This window comes from Argentina anserina, chromosome 2 (assembly GCF_933775445.1).
Source record: "Argentina anserina chromosome 2, drPotAnse1.1, whole genome shotgun sequence".
NCBI lineage: Eukaryota > Viridiplantae > Streptophyta > Magnoliopsida > Rosales > Rosaceae > Argentina > Argentina anserina.
Window position 1 is genome coordinate 26,360,539 of NC_065873.1, and position 19,398 is coordinate 26,379,936.

At 38.6% G+C, this 19,398-nt stretch overlaps 3 protein-coding genes across 3 annotated transcripts; 2 read left to right on the forward strand and 1 right to left on the reverse strand.

Moving 5' to 3' along the window:
- The first annotated feature begins 8,311 nt into the window (after positions 1–8,311).
- On the forward strand, positions 8,312–9,141 carry LOC126782958 (F-box protein GID2). The gene has a single exon (XM_050508316.1). The coding sequence runs from the start codon at positions 8,418–8,420 to the stop codon at positions 8,967–8,969; it is 552 nt and encodes a 183-aa protein (XP_050364273.1). The 5' UTR covers positions 8,312–8,417; the 3' UTR covers positions 8,970–9,141.
- A 3,803-nt stretch (positions 9,142–12,944) lies between these two features.
- LOC126782839 (uncharacterized) lies at positions 12,945–14,781 on the reverse strand. Its single transcript, XM_050508167.1, has 6 exons — positions 14,587–14,781; positions 14,456–14,509; positions 14,242–14,373; positions 14,052–14,163; positions 13,855–13,953; positions 12,945–13,759 (listed from the first exon to the last, which is right to left on the reverse strand). The coding sequence occupies exons 1-6, from the start codon at positions 14,739–14,741 to the stop codon at positions 13,106–13,108; spliced, it is 1,206 nt and encodes a 401-aa protein (XP_050364124.1). The 5' UTR covers positions 14,742–14,781; the 3' UTR covers positions 12,945–13,105.
- Positions 14,782–15,879: 1,098 nt separating this feature from the next.
- On the forward strand, positions 15,880–18,839 carry LOC126782840 (mannose-P-dolichol utilization defect 1 protein homolog 2). Its single transcript, XM_050508168.1, has 8 exons — positions 15,880–16,177; positions 16,644–16,797; positions 17,130–17,202; positions 17,317–17,383; positions 17,505–17,564; positions 17,800–17,860; positions 17,951–17,992; positions 18,439–18,839. Exons 1-8 carry the CDS (start codon positions 16,031–16,033, stop codon positions 18,546–18,548), a joined length of 714 nt encoding a protein of 237 aa, XP_050364125.1. The 5' UTR covers positions 15,880–16,030; the 3' UTR covers positions 18,549–18,839.
- Positions 18,840–19,398: the final 559 nt, after the last annotated feature.

A 19,398-nucleotide genomic window follows, 5' to 3' on the forward strand; every position in this document is an offset into this window, starting at 1 on the left:
TGAAAGGGAATCATTCTAAATTGCATCGAAAATTTTGGGTTTCGCATTAGCAGGTGTGGTGTTTAACTTGTTTTAGTGTTTCTGTTCGAGTGCTTTTCCTAAATTACTATGCTGAATCATATAATCTGTTAGTACTGTGGTTTTTGGTTATATTAGAAACATATCAAGGGAGGAACAAGAAGAAAGTTCGCTGGACCTGATGTTCTATGGATAGCGACCCCTTTTGATGTGTGAGACTGAGTTAGGAATGTTTTGACTGAGTAGTTACTTCAGTAATATTGATCATATGAGGTTTGCGTTTTCAAAATGTAATAAAAAAAATACGATATATACAAAGTATGCTTGAAATATATAGATATATATCTGCGCGGGCGCGCGGGGGGATGTGTATATATATATATATATATACACACACACGTCATAAGATTGGAATGGTACACAAGTGTCTTGATTGAGCTTGTCAAGTTAGATTTTTGGTGAAAGGGTAATTGGTCAAGTTCATTGAAGCATTCGTATGCCAGTTCTGTTCTTGTTTATGCATATGTTAGATTTGATCTATATTCATATTTCTCTATTTTCTATCCCATTAGGCTACATCAGTTGTGAATGATGGGGAAATTAAAGGTGAATTGGTGTGTCTTGGATTGCTGGGATTCCATCTTTCTTTCGTGTTAAGCAAACTTTATCTCTGTCTTTATTACGTGTTTCTGAAGACAGTTTCTGTAATTGGTGTCTTATTATGAATCCTAATACTGCAAATTTTTTTCAGTTTCTGGGCACACATGTAATTTTAAGTCCTGGTTTTCGATTGAGTCTATATTATTCTGAGGAGGTAATTGAAAGCAGGCGATTCATCAACACGTCTAAGAATGCTTCTATATCAATTGTTCTTTTAGCTGGAAGCTTGATGACCATGTTCAAGTGTTATTTTTCCTGCATGCTTGCTTTCACTTTTTACAACGTTATGTTTTCTTGAAGTGATTAACCTGATCATTCAGGTGAATGACATGACATGAATTCTATCTGAATTATATTGGCCGTAAATATTTCATTTCTGTATTATGATTGACTGATTGTCCAATTCCTTCCTCATTCATCCGTCCACAGTATCCTTTTGTATCTTCTCTGTACATGATCTACTAACGTATCCAAGAGCCAGTAGTCTGAAGTTTTATTGTGCTTCCCTGGGTTCGTTGGCATGATGGTAACTTAAATTTTAATATTGGACTATTGGAGTGGGTTGAGTCTGATCATTGTCATAACACATACTACTGTACATACGTACGTTGGGTCATTTACTGACAACTTTGATGGTAGTTAGTTGTTACTAGTTACCCATCCCCTGGTGGTGTGGTTTTGATTCCTGGCTTGATCTATCCATGGCAACCCGACTTCACATATTTGGGAGTTGGAGTTGATTAACAGAGGCATGTCATGGCGTTGAATATGCTTGATTGTAGTGTTGTGAAACATTTTAACAATTAGATCTAATGCTAACGGCTCTGCAATGTGTAATAAATGTTAAACACCGTGATCACCGGATACTGTAATTGCATCCTCCCTATTACAAATTTACAACTGCTTGAATTTCGAACAATCAAGCATATGTATTCTTGATCAATATGGCAACAAAGGATGGAGGATATGGAAGAAACTGTCTTGAGACTAGAGAGTGTAGGAGATTAAGTAAAAGTGACTTAGACTAGGAAACATAAAATGGAATCCAACTGGAACAGGTTTGAACTATGAAATGCACCAAGCAACAATTATGAACAGACAAAGGAGAATAAAAATAAGTGCAGAGCGCAGCGACAACAAATGATCTTCTGATAGGTTTAATTTGGTTAAACCTTGCCTATGGTTTCAAATACAAATTGTATGCACACCAACCCCGAACACCTTAGTCGTGTCACTCGTGTGAAGTTGTAAACATAGAGAAACTGTTGGTAAATAATCATCATGAACATAAAATTTTGAATAATTTGTGATTTGCTAGTGTTTTTTCTGCTTCATTCTATATTTGACCAATTTTTTCTACAGTTCTTTGTTGGTGTCAAACTTGAAACGCTTGCATCGTCTCTATGGGAGTATGGGTAGGTGGTGGTTGGTCTTACATTCACAAATGCATAAAATATTCTAGTGACTATAGTAACTGTCAACCACTGAATTTAATCATAATCACTATTTGCTTAATCAATAAGAAGATATATTCTAGTGACTGAAGACCATAGCCTAATTTGATCAGAACACCATACAGTAGCCTGATCTGATCAAAACGGAAAAAATAATAACATCAACTGTATCATTGAGCTGATAAATATAGATGTTCTGTCCATCACAGGCATTCAAACCAAGAACACCAGGTATTTATGAAACAAAGATCTTTCATTTCTCATCAAATACCAAATAAATTGTATGCGTTTGAGCTAACAACAAGATATGTATGGAAAGTACTGCCTAGCTAATTGTTTGTCATTGTATACATGAAGTAATTCAGAAAGATTAATTACATCTCACATATGTGAGTATAAAAATCCCAGTTTGGACGACAAAAGTTACAAGATCCAAGTCACCTACCTTTGTGCAGCATGAACATGAAAACTAACCAAGAACAAAATAATTGATGATCACTAGTCGTGAACCTAATGGCCAGGACCCTTTTTGCTAGGTCCAGAAGCCAACCTAAACATCAAGCTCCTCACCGAAGGCCGATGATCAGTACTATTGTCATTGCTTGACGAGTTGAAACTAGACGAAACAGCAAAGCTTCCCATTCCGGCCATCTCCTCAGCTCCATCACCCTGCTCTTTGCATCCCTCGCCACTTCCAGTCGTTGAATCGGATCGAAGGGCTCTGCAATCAACTTGGACAAACTCAGTCGACACGATCAGTATCGCCAGCCCCAGCACGAACCACACGCAACTGTTCTTCTTCATTGACATATCGATCTTCAACAATCAACGTTCACTATGGGAGAAGTACCAAACTACGCTTTGTCTGAATTGGCTTTTCTCGGTTTTCTGTGTTAAGAGCTTGGGGTTCTGCATGTATATATAGAGAAGGGATTTGGGGGACGATGACGGTGAGTCTTAGGTGTCATCACAGAATGTTTGACTCGGCATTTTTTTAAAGAGTTTACTTGGGGAACAATTACGTTGAAATGGCTAAGATGAGGGATGAGGATGTTACCTTTGAAAATGGTTGTGCTGTTGGAATTTGACTCTGTAAACCAGTAAGTCACCGAGGAAAAACTGCAAGAAAGTCTGCCTGCAAATCTCATCTGAACTTTTATGCATGGCCACGGTTCACCTCGATCCGATTGGATTCACACGGCGGAGCTGGTCTGTGATCGATCGAGTTCTAACGCGTACGTGCTTCCGTGTTTACAATCTGTAACGCGTAGGTCTTTTAATATTGGATTCATTTGTATATAATTTCATGGAAATGAATGAGGGAGTGAGTGACAGCCAATTTGATTGGGGAGGTGGGGAGGCAAAAAAGCAGTATTTGTTCAGACATGGCAAGTATGACATATATGTGTTTTTTCCGGAAACAAACAATTTGTTAGTTCAACTGCCTCCTTTAGGAAGAAGACGGTGATACAAGTGTGGATACAAGGAGCGCTAGAGAGCGAAAATACACCGGCATTTGACTAATAATTTTCCGACAGTTGAAGTTTAAGTAAGTTGTTTTTGACACAATTCTTCTAACACATGAAAATATTAATGGAACACATGAAAGTATTGAGGATTTGAGCGTAAAATTAGCTCTTAAGCAACTAATTAAAGATGGACTCTTAGAGAGACCGATGTAGCTCCTCAACCCAGGGAAGCAAGGATTTTCTTAATTAGTAACGGGTTTACAAAAATTACTTACCTAAAACCTGTTTTTTCAAAGCATTATAAAATTGGTCCAAAGTTGAAGAGAGCTATATTCAAAGACTGTTCAAAGGGAGGCATGAGGAATGGAATGTACAAGATTTTCAACAATTCCGATCATTGTACAAGAACATGTTTGCTCTTAGATTTCAAAGTGGAAGACCAATTGGGATTTTTCTAAGTGCAATTCTGTTGGGAGTAAGGACTGAACGAATGTGGAGTGGGTATGAAACCGTGACCTCGTCGTTGGACATTTCGATTTCCAAAGCCAATGCCACAAGTTCGCTAGGTGGACTATCACAACATGCCACATACTATTATAGTTTGTTGGTCGTCTATCGGTATTTGTTGCCTTGCATGACAAGTATGATTGATGCGCGACATTGCATAAGACTAAGAGGGTTATTAAATTCTAAGAAAGAGACTAGACTAATATATCTACTAACTGCTACCCTGTTATTCAAATCCACATGCTCTAAGATATCATCTGGTGGATCGTAATACGCATTCTCAATTGTACATATACATCAAAGAAACTTATGTATAAAGACTTTTAATTGGGGTTTATATATAGTGACTCGCAATCCTATTCAAAAATGGATTTGCTTGATTTCGATGGCTAACACTGACATATAGAACCAACTACATAACATCAACTAAGTTTTAGGTCAATCATGCGAATTGAAGTGATCGGCGTGAAGGATCATGTTAATTGAAGTGACTTGATCGAAGGATGCATGCCAACCTGAATCTGAACAAGGTTGTTCTCTAAAAATACATCAACAGCTCCAATTGAAAATGTCGTCGCAATATCTAGCTAAGAGCCCACCAGAATCTCCCAACTTGGCAAGATATGCGGATTGTTGTGATATACACATCTAGGCAGTATCTGGTTCATTATAATAGTAAGAACAAGCTGAGGAAATCTTCTTCTCTTTACGCAATTACGTATAAATGTACGTATACATGCCTATCACATTGTTCATGTATAAACATAACCTATGTATAAGGGTAAGTTGAACTAATTCACGTGTGTACCCAAATAACATGAGCCTGGATCCCCAGCTATACCCAAAATTGTTTGTCAATGCCTAACTGGCTTGGAATCTTACTAACTCGTGAGTCATGAGGTTAATAGTTGATTCTACCTACTGGATTTTGGAAGTTTGGAGTCTTAAATAATCTTGACGATCCATACAGACCAGCTAGCTGCTTGTCATGGACTACTGTGAATAAATCATTCTGAATCAATCAGACGAATGATATGATATATAAAATTTTGGCTCGTGGGGGTCATAATAAGAATGTTGAAAGGATATAAATTTAATATCAGCATGTTAAGTATGACTCTCGTGAGGTTGGGTCTTCAACCTTACTCTTCATTTTAGTCGTCTTACATTCTTTGAATTAATGGTGCAACCAATACGACTAAAAACTAGACAGGTACATAGAGATCTAATAAGTAATATGTCAAGCATGGACAGCCACGGCAATTGAAGACCATAATCCGGCAAGAGAATATACACATGCATGAGATTTCCCAGTTTGACAAGTAATCTATCTAAGCTGCATGCTTTGCTTTCATGATCTGCTAGCTTAGCTGCTTTGATCGACAGTCGATCCATATCTTACACTCGATCACGGGGACATATATTACAGACATTCAAGTACTTCCCTGAAAACACCCAAAAGATCTGATATATCTCACTCAGCTCTGTATATATATTATAGAAAGAATAAGGTCGATAAATGGGGATTAGATTATTCATCACTCATAATTAAATAATTGGAAACCTAGCTCCAAACAGATGTCATGGGCAAGTAATCGACTTCATGGCTTCCCAAGTTCCCATGTTATGCTCCCACCAAATCAAATTGATTAATTAAATACTGGTTTGTGACTATAATAACTTATTAGATTGGGTTGGAGAAAACGAATGAAAATATTGTTAAGAAGCAGATCATGTTTCACAAGAGTCCAAGACTGCTATATGTCTATTGTTGTCTCTATATATATTTACACTTCTCTATAGACTCATAGTTATAAACCTAATTTCTTTCTCATACAAAGGCTGCTTCCTCCTGGCGCCTTCCACTTACAGACTTACTATATATATCAGGTCTGTTGCAGCCAACAATCAAAAACTAAATTATGATAAAAATGAAGCACCAGCACAATGAAGGAACCATTAACTTCTCCAACTCCAAATTCCTCTTCCTCCTCCTGATCATAGTCTCATCGTCGGGTTTGGAACCAGTCGGAGGCTCGAGGCATCTTCTGCACAACAAGAATCTCATCATCTCATCGTCAGAAACTAGCAGCAACAGTAGGAGCAGGTTTATGATAGTTGAAGCATATTCAGGTCCTAGTAGAAGAGGGGCAGGCCATACCGGCGATATTCTTTATCCGACTACCACTCCAGTGATCAAAAGGAAGATGGTGACCATGGCTGAAGCATATTCTGGTCCTAGTAAAGGAGGCAGTGGACACTAGTAATGGTTCATAACTTCCTACCGTGGCCATGCATGGTGGATTATGTGTCTGGATCCAGAGATAATTTACTACATCCTTTTGTCAGTTTGTCTAAGCAAATTAACAAGCTTTCTATTATGGTTATCTATCTATGTTCTTTACAGTTATCATATATAATTGTGTTGCTAAATTACTGGAAACAGTGATTTACCAATTACCAGTTGTTTCCGCAAACAAAGTTTTAGGTCAAGAAGTCTGCGTAGTGTCATCCGATTGCTGTAATTTCTCATCAATAGAATAATAGTGTCAAGCGTTTGGGCTGGGCTGAAATGTCGAGTGGGTTGGGCTAGTTGTCAAAATTGTAAAGATGTAAACAGGCTGCTGGATTCAAATATACGTTGGGCTTTCTGGAAACAAGCTTTCTTCAAATTGACCCAGTACGTACTGCTTGAGTATGACAAACACGATCAAGTTTGAGATGCATCCACGAACATTTGGTTTCGTGGCATTATTTTGATTTTTATAGTCCAATTACTGTGTAGTGTATTTAATTTCAACAGAAAACTAACACCAGCATAACCAAATGCAATATAGAAATTGAGAATAAAAAAATGCAATATAGAAATTGGAGAAAATGAGCATGTAAATAAATATCTGGTTGACCAGGACTTGAAAGTTGGGTGGTGACAAAACGTCAATTTCATGGGTGATGAACAAAATATTGGTGAGAATCTTTGATGCAAAAATACAAAGTGGATGCATATATAGAATTATAGATAGCTTTTTATTTTCAAAAAAGATATATAGATAGCTTCAAAAATGAAGAAGAAGATGAAGGAGGAGGAGGGGTAACGTGGGTGAGTGCCAACCACTACGACATTGTTTAATCCATCTCCTCCCTTTATTTTTGTTGTTTCCTTTGCCCTTTCGAGACGAGTTGGAGACCTTTCACTGGACAAAAACCCAATAATACAAGTAACAAAGTTTGGCAAATGCAATGGATCCTCGAGCTTCTTCCTCAACTTGGGGTTTAAATCGTTTATTCGATTTGGTACAAGTCTTCATGATATTTACTGTTTATAGCTTCAGGAGGGTTTGTCACATTGGGTAACAATTTCAATCAAACAAACTGGTGGAAGAAACTACTATAAAATGATTACAAACACTAATTGCAAATAAAAAAATACCGATAAATAATTTAGCAATATAATGTCAATAAGTCCATAATCTAGTAATGACTTTATTTCCGATGATCCTTTTTTGATTCAAGACCAAGAATCTCGTGAAGCATATGCGCAACCGCATATTTAGAGAATTAGATTTTGCGATACGAACATCATCACATAACTTTTTATCTGGTTGTATCAACGTCACACATAACTAAAACCAAACTAACAACAGACAAACTGACACACAACTAACCATGTACGATACTTACACTTTGAGCATATTTCAGTATAATAGATGAATTTTAAATTACTATCTATAAACATTTCACGTCACAAGCACAATTACTGACTATGCCGAATTGTTACACTCCAAACCCTTAAAACACTCTCACAAATTGTTCCTTGATTCGATCCGAATTTCTTCTCTCAATTTTTTTGTTTACCACATAACTGAATTAATTTTTTATTTGCCACATAGGATTTCCTCTTGATTTTCAATTTTCATCTTCTTTTCTCTCGCCTCTTCCTAAAAACGGAAGGCAACAAAACAAATGTAATAATGTGTATTTGGAGCGATTAGTGCAGTAGAACCAAGATAGAGAAAGCGACAAGAAAATAAACAAAATAAGGGAGGGGGTAAAGATAGGAAAGGCGAAGCCGAGTTCAAGTCCAGAAGGTATTCGTCAAAATTGAGACACAAACCAAAGCGCATTCATTTCCTCCTCTTGTCGTCTTCGATAACTCACCAAATATACCAGGTCCCCCTAACCCCCTCCCCTCCTTTATCAAACCCCAACCTCCCCACCACCATCACCACCCTCGTTACTACCTCTTCTCTCCACATCCCATATACCCACCTTCTCCCACACTCCCATCTCTCAGATTCCTCCCTCTTTCATGAAGCGTGGGCTTTCTTCCATGGCAGAGGACGACGACTCCAAGATGAAGAAGTTAAAGGTCGAAGAAGAAGCAGAGGAAGGTGGCGTGGTTGAAGGACCAGGGCTTACGAATCTGGATGACAATCTGATGTTCGAGGTGTTCAAGCACGTAGATGCGAGAACACTCGGGATGGCGTCTTGTGTGAGCAAACAGTGGCACAAGACGGCACAGGACGAGCGGCTCTGGGAGCTCATCTGCAGTCGCCACTGGGCTAACATCGGCTACGGAAATCAGCAGCTGAGATCTGTTGTTCTTGCTCTCGGTGGCTTCCGCAGGCTCCACTCCCTCTACATCTGGCCTTTCACCAAGCCCCCTTCATCTTCTTCTTCAGCTGCTGCTTCTTCTTCAGCTCCGTCGTCGTCGTGGGCTGCGGCGGCTCCGCTGAAGCCGGTGATGGCCGCGAAGCCGCACCCTAGGTGGGGGAAGGATGAGGTGAATCTTTCGCTCTCGCTCTTGTCAATTCGGTTTTACGAGAAGATGAGTTACAACAACCGAAGCCAAGGAAGATGAGGAGTTCAAGCTCAAGATTCACATATATAAATATAATTTCGTAATTTCCGTTGGAGTTTTCCATTTTAGCATCTGAATTTAATTCTGGGTTTTTGTACTTGGATCTGTACTGTAATGCTTGGTTGACTTTTCCCAAGATTGTTGTATATTAAGAGAGATGGGAGTTTCCCGACTTTTATGTTGTTGTGTTCTATAATTTTCACAAATCAGAACTGGGTTTTGCTCTGTTTCATGTATTATGTTTATGATCGAAATTGAAATGGGAAGAAAAAGAGGATCGAAGAAGAATGCATAGGAGGGTTTTGGGTTGTGATTGGCGACAGTGAGGATTCGTTTGAGAGAATAAGAACAAAGAGAAGCCAAGTGTGCAGATGGTATTTTAATGTCTGTTTCTGCCACAAAAATTATGTGGCCTTTAGCGACGAAGCTAGGTATATAAATTCGCAAAGAGACATGGGATGGATCCAAAGAAAAGAGTTTCATGGAGTAGAACAAATTGTCGTATTGCTAGTCTCATATTTAGCATATTCTTGGTGGAGAAGAAATTGGATAGGCACAGCTACAAACCTGCCCTGCCTGTCTTTGCCAGCTTGGGTTTGGCTTTGCTCGACTCTATTCTCGTTGTTCTGGGTTGTGCCAAATTTTTCTGTCTCTTGCGACTTGTAGTTGCAGGCTTGGTCTTGGATGGTACTTTCCACTTTTCCAATTTGTTTCATGTAATTGTAGTTTTCCTCTAATGCCAATGGAATTAGATACCAGTCGGATTGGTGTTTGTTTTGATCACCCCCAATAATAAAGACTACAATTGTTGAAGAACACACCGTAAACAATTGCTAGTATAATTATTTTTAAACACTCAAAAGTTAAAATCGATAGAGATCTTCATACGAATGTGCCTTATGATGTACAAAATTAAGGGGGTATTTCTTCAACCGCCGAATCATGATGATGTGCACTTCACACCAAAACTAAGAGCAAGCTAGTCTACTTCACTTTCGATCATGTGGTAGTTGGTACTTGAAGAGGACTAGCATGTACATGTGTGGCTAATTTGCGTAATCTGTTGAATGAACAAATTGGTCTTGTCACTCTTGTGCTTAGGTGCATGGCAAGATCAGGGGGGACCCGTTAGGTTCGAGGCAATCCAAATTTTTTGCCGAACCCACCATTTTCTAGAGTCGAACTTACAGAACATATTGAGCTCTAAAGTGTGCCGTAGAGCGAAGCACACACGGCAGAGAAGAGATGTATGAGCTCTATTGCTTATTAGTGTAGCTTGGTCCAACAGCAGAAATCAAACGATCACTTTAGGCCGTGCCGCCCAGTCCATGCCTCGGAATTTTGGTCTGTCAAAGTTGTAACAACGTTTCGCATTTGGTCATCTAGATATCAGGGTTGGCAAAACACGTTCCTAATTCGTTTGATTCGTTTGAAATAGATGGAATTTTACACATTGGAGTGATTGGACCACCATATTCCAGACTTCACTCATCACTTGCTTAGACTGGTCCTTATTTGAAGGAAATTGTGTGTCCTCGATTGTTTGGCAAGCAAGGCTCATGAAGACTTGCCACCAACTCAATTAACATCAAATTTAAAGAAAATTATGTAAACCTAAAAAAACCCCTAGTGCGTTCTTACCGTAACAATACTTTTTATTTATCCTCACCTCACTGCACCTGACATACAATGTCGATAACGTTTTAATCCATGACTGTCATAATTTTGGTTGTCCAAAAAAAAAAACCCGATAGCTAACTCAGTGGCGTAGATTTGAGGGTATGAATATACACACCATTTGCTAGCAGGTAGCTCTTGCAATCCATCACTAGTTTAGTAATTTTTGGATTAATATTTTGATGCTTTATTTCGCAGGCAGTTACTCAGGCCTGGCTGCCAGTAACAGTACCAGTATTAGTAAGTTATGGGATTACGTAAGAGACTAGCTAATAAGCTAATTAATAATCTTAAAAAACCACTAAGTAGGCACCAAATGAATTTTTTAGAGAGTACTCTGAATTGAAGGTGTTTTCTGAGTCCATCACTTACGTCCTCATCAGAGGGTCCAAGCTTCTTTAGCTTCATCTTCAACGAGCGAGCACGCCATGCAATTTCGCCTCAGAATTTCCAGGCCGGTGAGTCAAAGAATGAATATCCCCATTTCCACATTCCTAATTGCACACACTATACTATACGTCCGTACCTACGTACCATATATCAATCCTCTTCCTATATATATGACACAGATTTACTCAAATTACATGCACCATCTTTACTCGATCATCACCAAATATATCAAAGTTGTAGCTACTAATTACGTACCCAGTTTGAGTTTCGGATCAAAGTATTCACCAGAATATAATACATTTCTTGATCATGGCCAAGAATTTCCAGCCTCTTTGCTCCTTGTTTGTTCTTGTTCTTGTAATCTGCTCTAATAGGGGATCAGAAGCTCGTCTTCTGAAATTGGGCTGCTCCTCCCCTGTTAAGAGTAGTAGCTTATTAGATATTGACGAGTTGTACATTCAATCAATGAAGAGTTCTAGTGGAGGTCCTAGTCGAGGCGGAGAAGGTCACAGCTTCACCACTTCTCAAACCCTTGAGGAAATAAAAAATGGAGGTCCAAGCTCAGGAGGTAAAGGTCATGCCTTCACCACTTCTCAAACTCTAGGAGGGATAAAAAATGGAGGTTCAAGCTCAGAAGGAAAGGTTCATGACGAAGGCGTATCTCACACTGTTCTAGTACTTGGAGACATCAAGAATACTGGTCCAAGCGCCGGAGGCAGAGGGAATTAGCAGCACTGATAGTTTAATTTGTTCCTTTCTCTTTGAGTCATTGCATAATTCATAGTTCATAAACCTTCTATGATTTGAGTGAGGTGTGCTTCTTACTAAAATGTCTACTCTAGTGTACGTACTAGATATATTCTCTTATAATCTAGTCATGCAATTTCAGGTCATGCAGCAATAAGAATTCTTTCTTCATGATTTAGTAGTAAATCTTGATTTCATTAATTAATTATGCTACCAAATATTTTGATTTAACTGTGATCCCGAATAACTTTTCTACATTGCTTATGATTATCCGAAACCATGCATGATCAAAACTCTTTCTGCTTGTACAGAGTAAGTGGACTGCACTAATAATTAAGTCTACCATAGTTTCATTCTTCTTAAGTAAATAATGTTGCCAATAGATTGATGCATTTTGCTAGCTTAGGTTCTGGTATAGTGTTGTGTTTAGTTTGTGTTGATTCAAAGCAGATTTTTCCGACAACAGCTTCATAATTTTTTATTGAATCCACTTGCCTCATTTTCCAGGAAAAGGTCAGCACAGAACAGTACTCTATCCCCGACATGCATTATTATGTTGATCAGGAGCTCATTTAGGATTTAGGTTCAAATACGGTGGAAACTAAAGAGCTAATTTTAAGAATTGCACAAATGAATACACTGACAAACAATGCGTCAAGGAACCACGAGAAAACCCTCTAGCTATCTCAGCTCTCGCGTCATCTCCAAAGTTCCTTTTGTTGTTTAAGATATTGCATTTTGTTTGTGTTTATCATTAACACAATATCTCATACGACAACCCAGCTACTTGTGATGAGTACTGCTACTAGATGATGAAGAAAAAAATCTCAAATTTTGGGGACCGAAATATCGACCATCCATTTTGCCGGGATTGTGCCGAATAAGGGCAATATGTTTGATCCAGCTCCAACCCAACAATCTTTATTATCAGTTTTCCATCTTCAATTGGGTTTCTGGGGACCATAGATTTTCACATAATGGTACACCACTCCGATCCCAAAGGATAGGGATATACCACACTGCTCCAACCACACGCTGTTTACTTACCCTACCCCAAACCCTCAATATCAATCAGTGCAGCAAATGGAAGATGATGATGAATTGATGATGATGATGATCTTATTCATATCACATTATTTACTTTAATGAAGGTAGGTGATGAGCACTTAAACCATAACACTTTTATTTATCGTCAACATGCTATCATACATTATCTGGATTCACATAATCATATGATGGTTTGTACCCCAATTAGGAGAAGAAAAGACATGTTCTCATGCTACATACACTATTATTGTACGAAAAGATGCAGAATAGGCTAATTAACTCTGCCCTTTTCCCAAACCAAGATTATTAGGGTCTATGGCGTTATGCTTTTCTTCTTGAGCTACATCTAAATGACAGGGCGATGATGATGCCTCTATCTTAATATTGCCACCACTAACCTTCAGTGTTTTGTTTTCGTGATCGGCACAGTTGTCGTTGTTGTTCATGAGCGTAGCTGAATTAGTAGTCATAGTATGAGGAGCTTCATGAATGACATCATTAGTATAAGGTGAAGGTGAAACTGAAGGGAGCTTTGATAAAAGAGCTCCAAGGCTGCATGAAATGGAGGGTAGAAAAGGCGGTTGAAATGGAATCGGCCAATTAGGATCAGGTAATACTGAAGTGGAAGATGATCCTCGGAGTCCTAGTCCTATCCCATTTTGAGGTGTGTTCCAGCCCAAGTTGATGGACTTGATCATCTGATCATCCGGCGTGTGGTTGAACAATCTCTTGACCCCTGCACCATTACTAGCAGTAGTAGTAGTAGTATTGCTTCCATTCATAATCATATTCTGAGCGTTACTTGGTTTGAGGATGTAGGGATGCTGGATAGGTAGGTAAGGCCTTTGCATGGCGAAAACACCTGGTATGCTTTGCAGGTAGCTGAATTTCCTCTGTATGTTGATCACCAGATTGAGATCTTCAGCTATCTGTCACCATTCATCAGATTCATTAATATCTCTGGAAGTACTTTGGAGTTTGGAAGGTAGATACAATCAAAAGAGATTGAGTGACATTACAAGACCTTATCGAACGAGCCAAGCTGAATTATGCCTTCTCTAACAGAAATGATGGCAATAGTCTGAATGCCTGAACTGAATTGAAACTCCCATGCCTTCGGTTGCTGTATGTGAAAATTGGTAAGCAGAAAAAAAAAAAAAAGGATCATGGAAGACTTCAACTTTATAGTGAGACAGTATTCTTCAACAAGCCCTTACTTACAGGTTCAGTGGAGACATTCCAAGAGGAAATGAAGTTGGGGTTGTCAACTTGATTTGGTGCATCTCTGAACACCCATTTATGACTATTGTCTACTGCTACCTTCCCCAGTAAACTGCACCCAATGTAATTCAGCTTATTATACCTCTCCTTATTGGATCAAAAATCGTAGATGACAAATAAAAATTCTCACCCGTCTCCAAAGTTATAAACCTCATGGGACATTTTGAAGAAGATATCAGCTCCAAACCTCCCCTTTAAGTAGCTACTTCCTGCTTGCTCACATTCATAGAAATCACAGAAGCCATCCTCCCAAACAAGAATCCTGAAAGAAACAAATTTTAGAAAACAACAGCAATTAAGTAAAACCAGAGTATATATTTACTCCAATTGTGTGATAGCTTTACCAGTTCCTTTTGTTTCCTTTGGAGCGATCAAGAACACTACCTCCATAATCCCACCTGCAAACCAGATTAAGCAATGTGATGAACTCACTGGACATAAACTTTGTTAGGGTTTTGCAGTGAAGTATTCTTACTTGGGAGGAGGATAGTTCCTGGGCAAGATTCTCCAGAACACAGCATAAACCCACTTAGAAGAATTTGAAGAAGAAGAAGAATCTGATGAACATGAACATAAGCCTCTGAGAGTATGCTGCAAAAGACAGTTGAGCATGGGAAGCCCGCTTTCCATTTCTCACTCACACACCCAAGTGGTAAGTCACACAGAGAAACAGAGTTCTGATGAGTCTGCTCTGTACTTGTTTTCGTTTCGATCACAAATTTAATGAAAAAAGAGCAAACTTGGACCACAGTTTCCAAGCCTCCAACAAAACCAACTCGCTGGATAGTGGCCCTGTGACTGTGAAGTTTGCTTCAGCGTGGGACCTTCGACACTTACGATTCAGAAACATGGTTTAAAGGAAGCACTTGAATTATACTCGACAAAATTTAACAACTTAACTACCCAAACTTGTGGTGCTAAGCTTGTAAACGTCCCAGGTAACACCATTGCTGAACCTTTTTCTCACTGGTCATGAACAAAAGCTTCAAATTGTGTAATGCTTGAAGAGTCTCATTGAGGCATTTCAACGAACATCTCGACGAGCACAATGTTACATGAATTATCAAAAACATTTACATATCTTCCTAGAAATTCGACTATGAGTAAGCTCAGCCGTCTATATCCCTGCCTATATATGAGAGTTGTATAGTCACTGGCTTTAGTCCTGAAAATGGATCATAATTTCGTCATTAATAGCTAACATCGATCGCAATTGTTGTTGGGTTTGTCTAGTTCTTGCAGTGGTCCTCGAATCCTGACTGGTTTCCACTTCCATGGATCGATCACTATAAATTGCATTTGCACCAGTATTTGTCCTCACCACAATGGCCCCCCATTATGCACGTACGCTTCACCTCCATCGTCAATCAACTCCCGTAGAAGAAAATCGTTTGGTACAAATTGTTGTTCATTTTAATTTCAATTTCATTTTAATTTTTGACATAATGAATCAACGAGCTAAATTATGATATATAAACAATTCTACAAACTAAAGAAAATAGAAATAATCTATCATCAAATGCATAACGTATGATTTCCTCTAATCTAAGTCGTTCACACTCTGTGTTGCACCAAAAATACCTTCATCATCAAGGACTTATCTGAGATCAATTTTTATTTGAAGAAAAATACTTGGGGTTGTATTTTGGGCCAATGTTGATGCATTGATTTAGTTGTCCGTATCCAAATACTATACTGCCGTACGGCCCACACCTCATGCGGTAACAGATTACAAGCAGCAAAACAGTAAATACATATAGTAATATCGATTAGCGAACCAGTCCGATTGACAGTAAAACTGTAGCTCCAAAAGTCATAGTCCCAACTCCCAACCTGTGTTTGGTTTGGTCCCCCGGTTATCACAAATCAGAGTCCTCGGAAAAACACAGAGCTGAGTGTCGGTCGGAGTTGGATCCAATATGAAAGTCCTCGGAATCGATTTCAGTTGCGCTTTGGGTGCTCTCAGCAATGGTCAGTTTCCCGACAAGGATTGCTTGCTTCCCCTTATTTCCACGCTCCTCGGCTACGCCATCGTCGCTGCTTCCACCACCGTCAAACTCCCTCAGGCAAGTTCGTCCTTCTCTTTGCTTCCTTAATCATAATTAAAAGCGTTCATTCCATTGATTACTGTTTTAATTTGTAGTTATGGTTGAAAGTATTGTATTCTTTGACAACAGATTGTAGATCTCTGATTTTATTAATTATGCGTCGAAAATGTAGTTATTGATGCCTGTGTTCGCCAATTTGAGCTGCTTCGATTTCTATTAATGGCAGCTTTTTATTGAATATGTTAGATAGAAATCCAGAATTCAGACACTGAGGTTTTCTAGAATTAGTATTCGGTGACATTGTAGTGGCATTGGTCAGCAACGACTTGTGGCATCAAAACTGTGTGGTGCTTCATTTTTAAGTTAAACTAATTGTCAGTTTCGTGATCTAAAACTGTGCATCATCTTGTACATGAAAATTGTCATGAGGAAGCACCACGGTTTCATGATTGTGTGATCTGAGTCTTTTGTTCTTCAACTGCAGATATTAAAGATTTTGGAACATGGAAGTATTAGAGGTCTTAGTATATTGTCATTTGAGCTTGAACTAGTTGGTTACACGATTGCTTTGGCATATTGTCTTCATGGAGGGCTTCCCTTCTCAGCTTATGGGGAATTGGCCTTTCTTTTGATCCAAGGTATGTCTAAGGCTTCCTATAAATTTCTAGTCAACTTTAACACATCCCTGGGAAATGCTTCCTAGACCTAACGGTTCTTGCCAGTAGAGTTTTCCATACTGAACCAGATGTGGATGTTTCAGCTTGAGCTAGTCTTTTGATTTGTACCGGAAGTTCAGTCCATATAGTAGTGATTAAATAGTTCTTGTGGTTTTGAAACAAGGAGCCTCGAGACCTTACGTATATTTGTTGGCATGCAATTTTGTAGCATTAGTGATGAGAAAATTACGGCAATTGCAGATGATCTAACACAGTTCCCTTTATGCTTGTTATTCTGTGTTTTTCTTTTACAGCTTTAATACTAGTTGGCATCATGTATTATTACTCCCAACCTGTGGGCATCAAAAGAGGGATGGCGGCATTACTGTATCCATCTTGCTTGAGATCAGATTAATGTTTTTATTATTTACTTTATGTAATCTACATTCTGTATGATTGAAAATGGGGATCAACTTTGTCCTTAATATGATGGTTTTTCAGATATTGTGGTTTAGCACCAACCATATTAGCAGGTCGAATCGATCCAGTTCTTTTCGAAGCTCTATATGTGAGTAGCCACTTTCACTGTCCAGCCTATGAATCATTAGACATGAATATTAATTTATTTTCCCTTCTGATAGAAATTATTCTTTATTTATAACTTGTGTGATGCTTAATGATTGTTACAGGCATCACAACATGCAATTTTTCTCTTTGCCAAGATCCCACAGATATGGCAGAACTTTTCTGTAAGTTAAGGCCTGTTTTGTTTTCAAATTGGATGTTATTATCACTAGCATCGAGTTTCTGTTATGTCTTACTTCACAGGTTGCAATGGTTCATGTAGTTTACATATTTAGTCTGTGCAATTAGGAGTTTGTGTGTATCTCTAACGAGTAACGACCAATCAAGTGGATTGGTATGTATTGTTCTGCAGTTCTCTGTGCTACTTTCTCGTGTTAATGAACCATATTTTTTTGGCAGAACAAAAGTACAGGGGAGCTCAGCTTCTTGACTAACTTTATGAATTTTGGAGGTTCCATGGGTACGTTTAAATTGTTAGAACAGCTATGTGCTATGATCTGTAAGATATGTATCCGCTGGAACTTACAGATATTTTAACGTCCTTTTGCAGTGAGAGTTTTCACCAGCATCCAAGAACAAGCTCCAAAGAGTGGTATCCTCGACCCTTGGTTGTCGCTCTGTGTTGCATTTATTCTGAATTTACTATGATAAAACGTGTGAATACGAAAGCTGTGCATCCATGCATGTAGATATCATTTAGGGTTTCACTGTGAATTGCCCACTTTTGAAGTGATAACCAGCAATTCTTTTCGAAATGACTGTTAAAAAAATTAAAATTAAATAATTTCTGTTATTCACTGTGTACCCGGTAGATGTTGTAAGTTGTCAAGTTCTTATGTGCAAACAAATTTTAGTCCATCTTTAGTGCGTTTGCATCCCCATAACTAAAGCGATCTAGTGTCATGATGGTATCTGCTACTTGTTTTCTTATAATCCTAAGCTATTTGACTCAAGTGCTTCATTTTCATGTGCTTTTTCTGCTAGTTTGATGTTCATAAATTTGTTAATTTTTTTTTGCTCTCCTTAATTCCTTTGAAGTTTTGTTGGGCTCTGTACTTGGTGTTGCAACAAATTCCATCCTAGTGAGTCAGATACTAATATACCAAAAGCCGAAGTCTCGTGCTGAGAAGGAGAAGAAAACGGAGTAGAAGAATTTGTTTTCCACATACACTATAGCTAGTAGGATACAGCAGTTGCAGCAAGCGAGCTAGTAATTCTACAGTTGGTCACTACCAGTTCCGAGAAAAGGAGACAACAATATTCATCCATCTGTTACTCTTTTCATATGAACCATCCATTGGTTTATTTTGTTTTTGCCAAACAGTGAATGTTGTTGGGAAATTATGGTGGATTCCCCTTTACCTCTTTTCCTTTTTCAAAGTTACACACTTACATGTAGTTTCCTTCTTTATGATTGTCGCTTTGAGCTTTACATGTCACAGTGCTTTAGAATATTGATGGTGTGTAAGCATGCTTCAGTATTTGTTATATAAATGATAAACGTGAAGCTGAACCTCTTTTATCCAGAAAAGGCAGTAAAGAAATGTTCTGCTATAATTTTCCAAGACAATGCAGGATGCACTTCCAACTTAGATCTGGGAACAGCCTTGCAAGGAATTGTTTGATGTTTGTTTTCAAAGTAAGAGTGAAGATGTGGCCTTTTGGGTTCTCTCCAGAACGATGCATCCTCTTTTTGCATCTCCTTACTGGCAACCCCATGGTTTTGGCTATTTGAAATCAGATCAGTACGGCATACATGTCCTCTTTTGCTTCATTCCTTTATTGGAGGGAAACAGATTCAAGTATCTCCTTACCCAAACTGTAGATGACGGATAAGGAATCATCTGGTTTTGCAGACATTACTATTACAGTAGTATCACTCGGGCTAGTTCATTCCCCTACCAGGATCAAAATTTAACTTGACTCCTTGCAAGTATGCATAGCCGCATAGGGTAACCAACAAGGAAGTATCAGAATCTATGATAATAATGCGTTTAC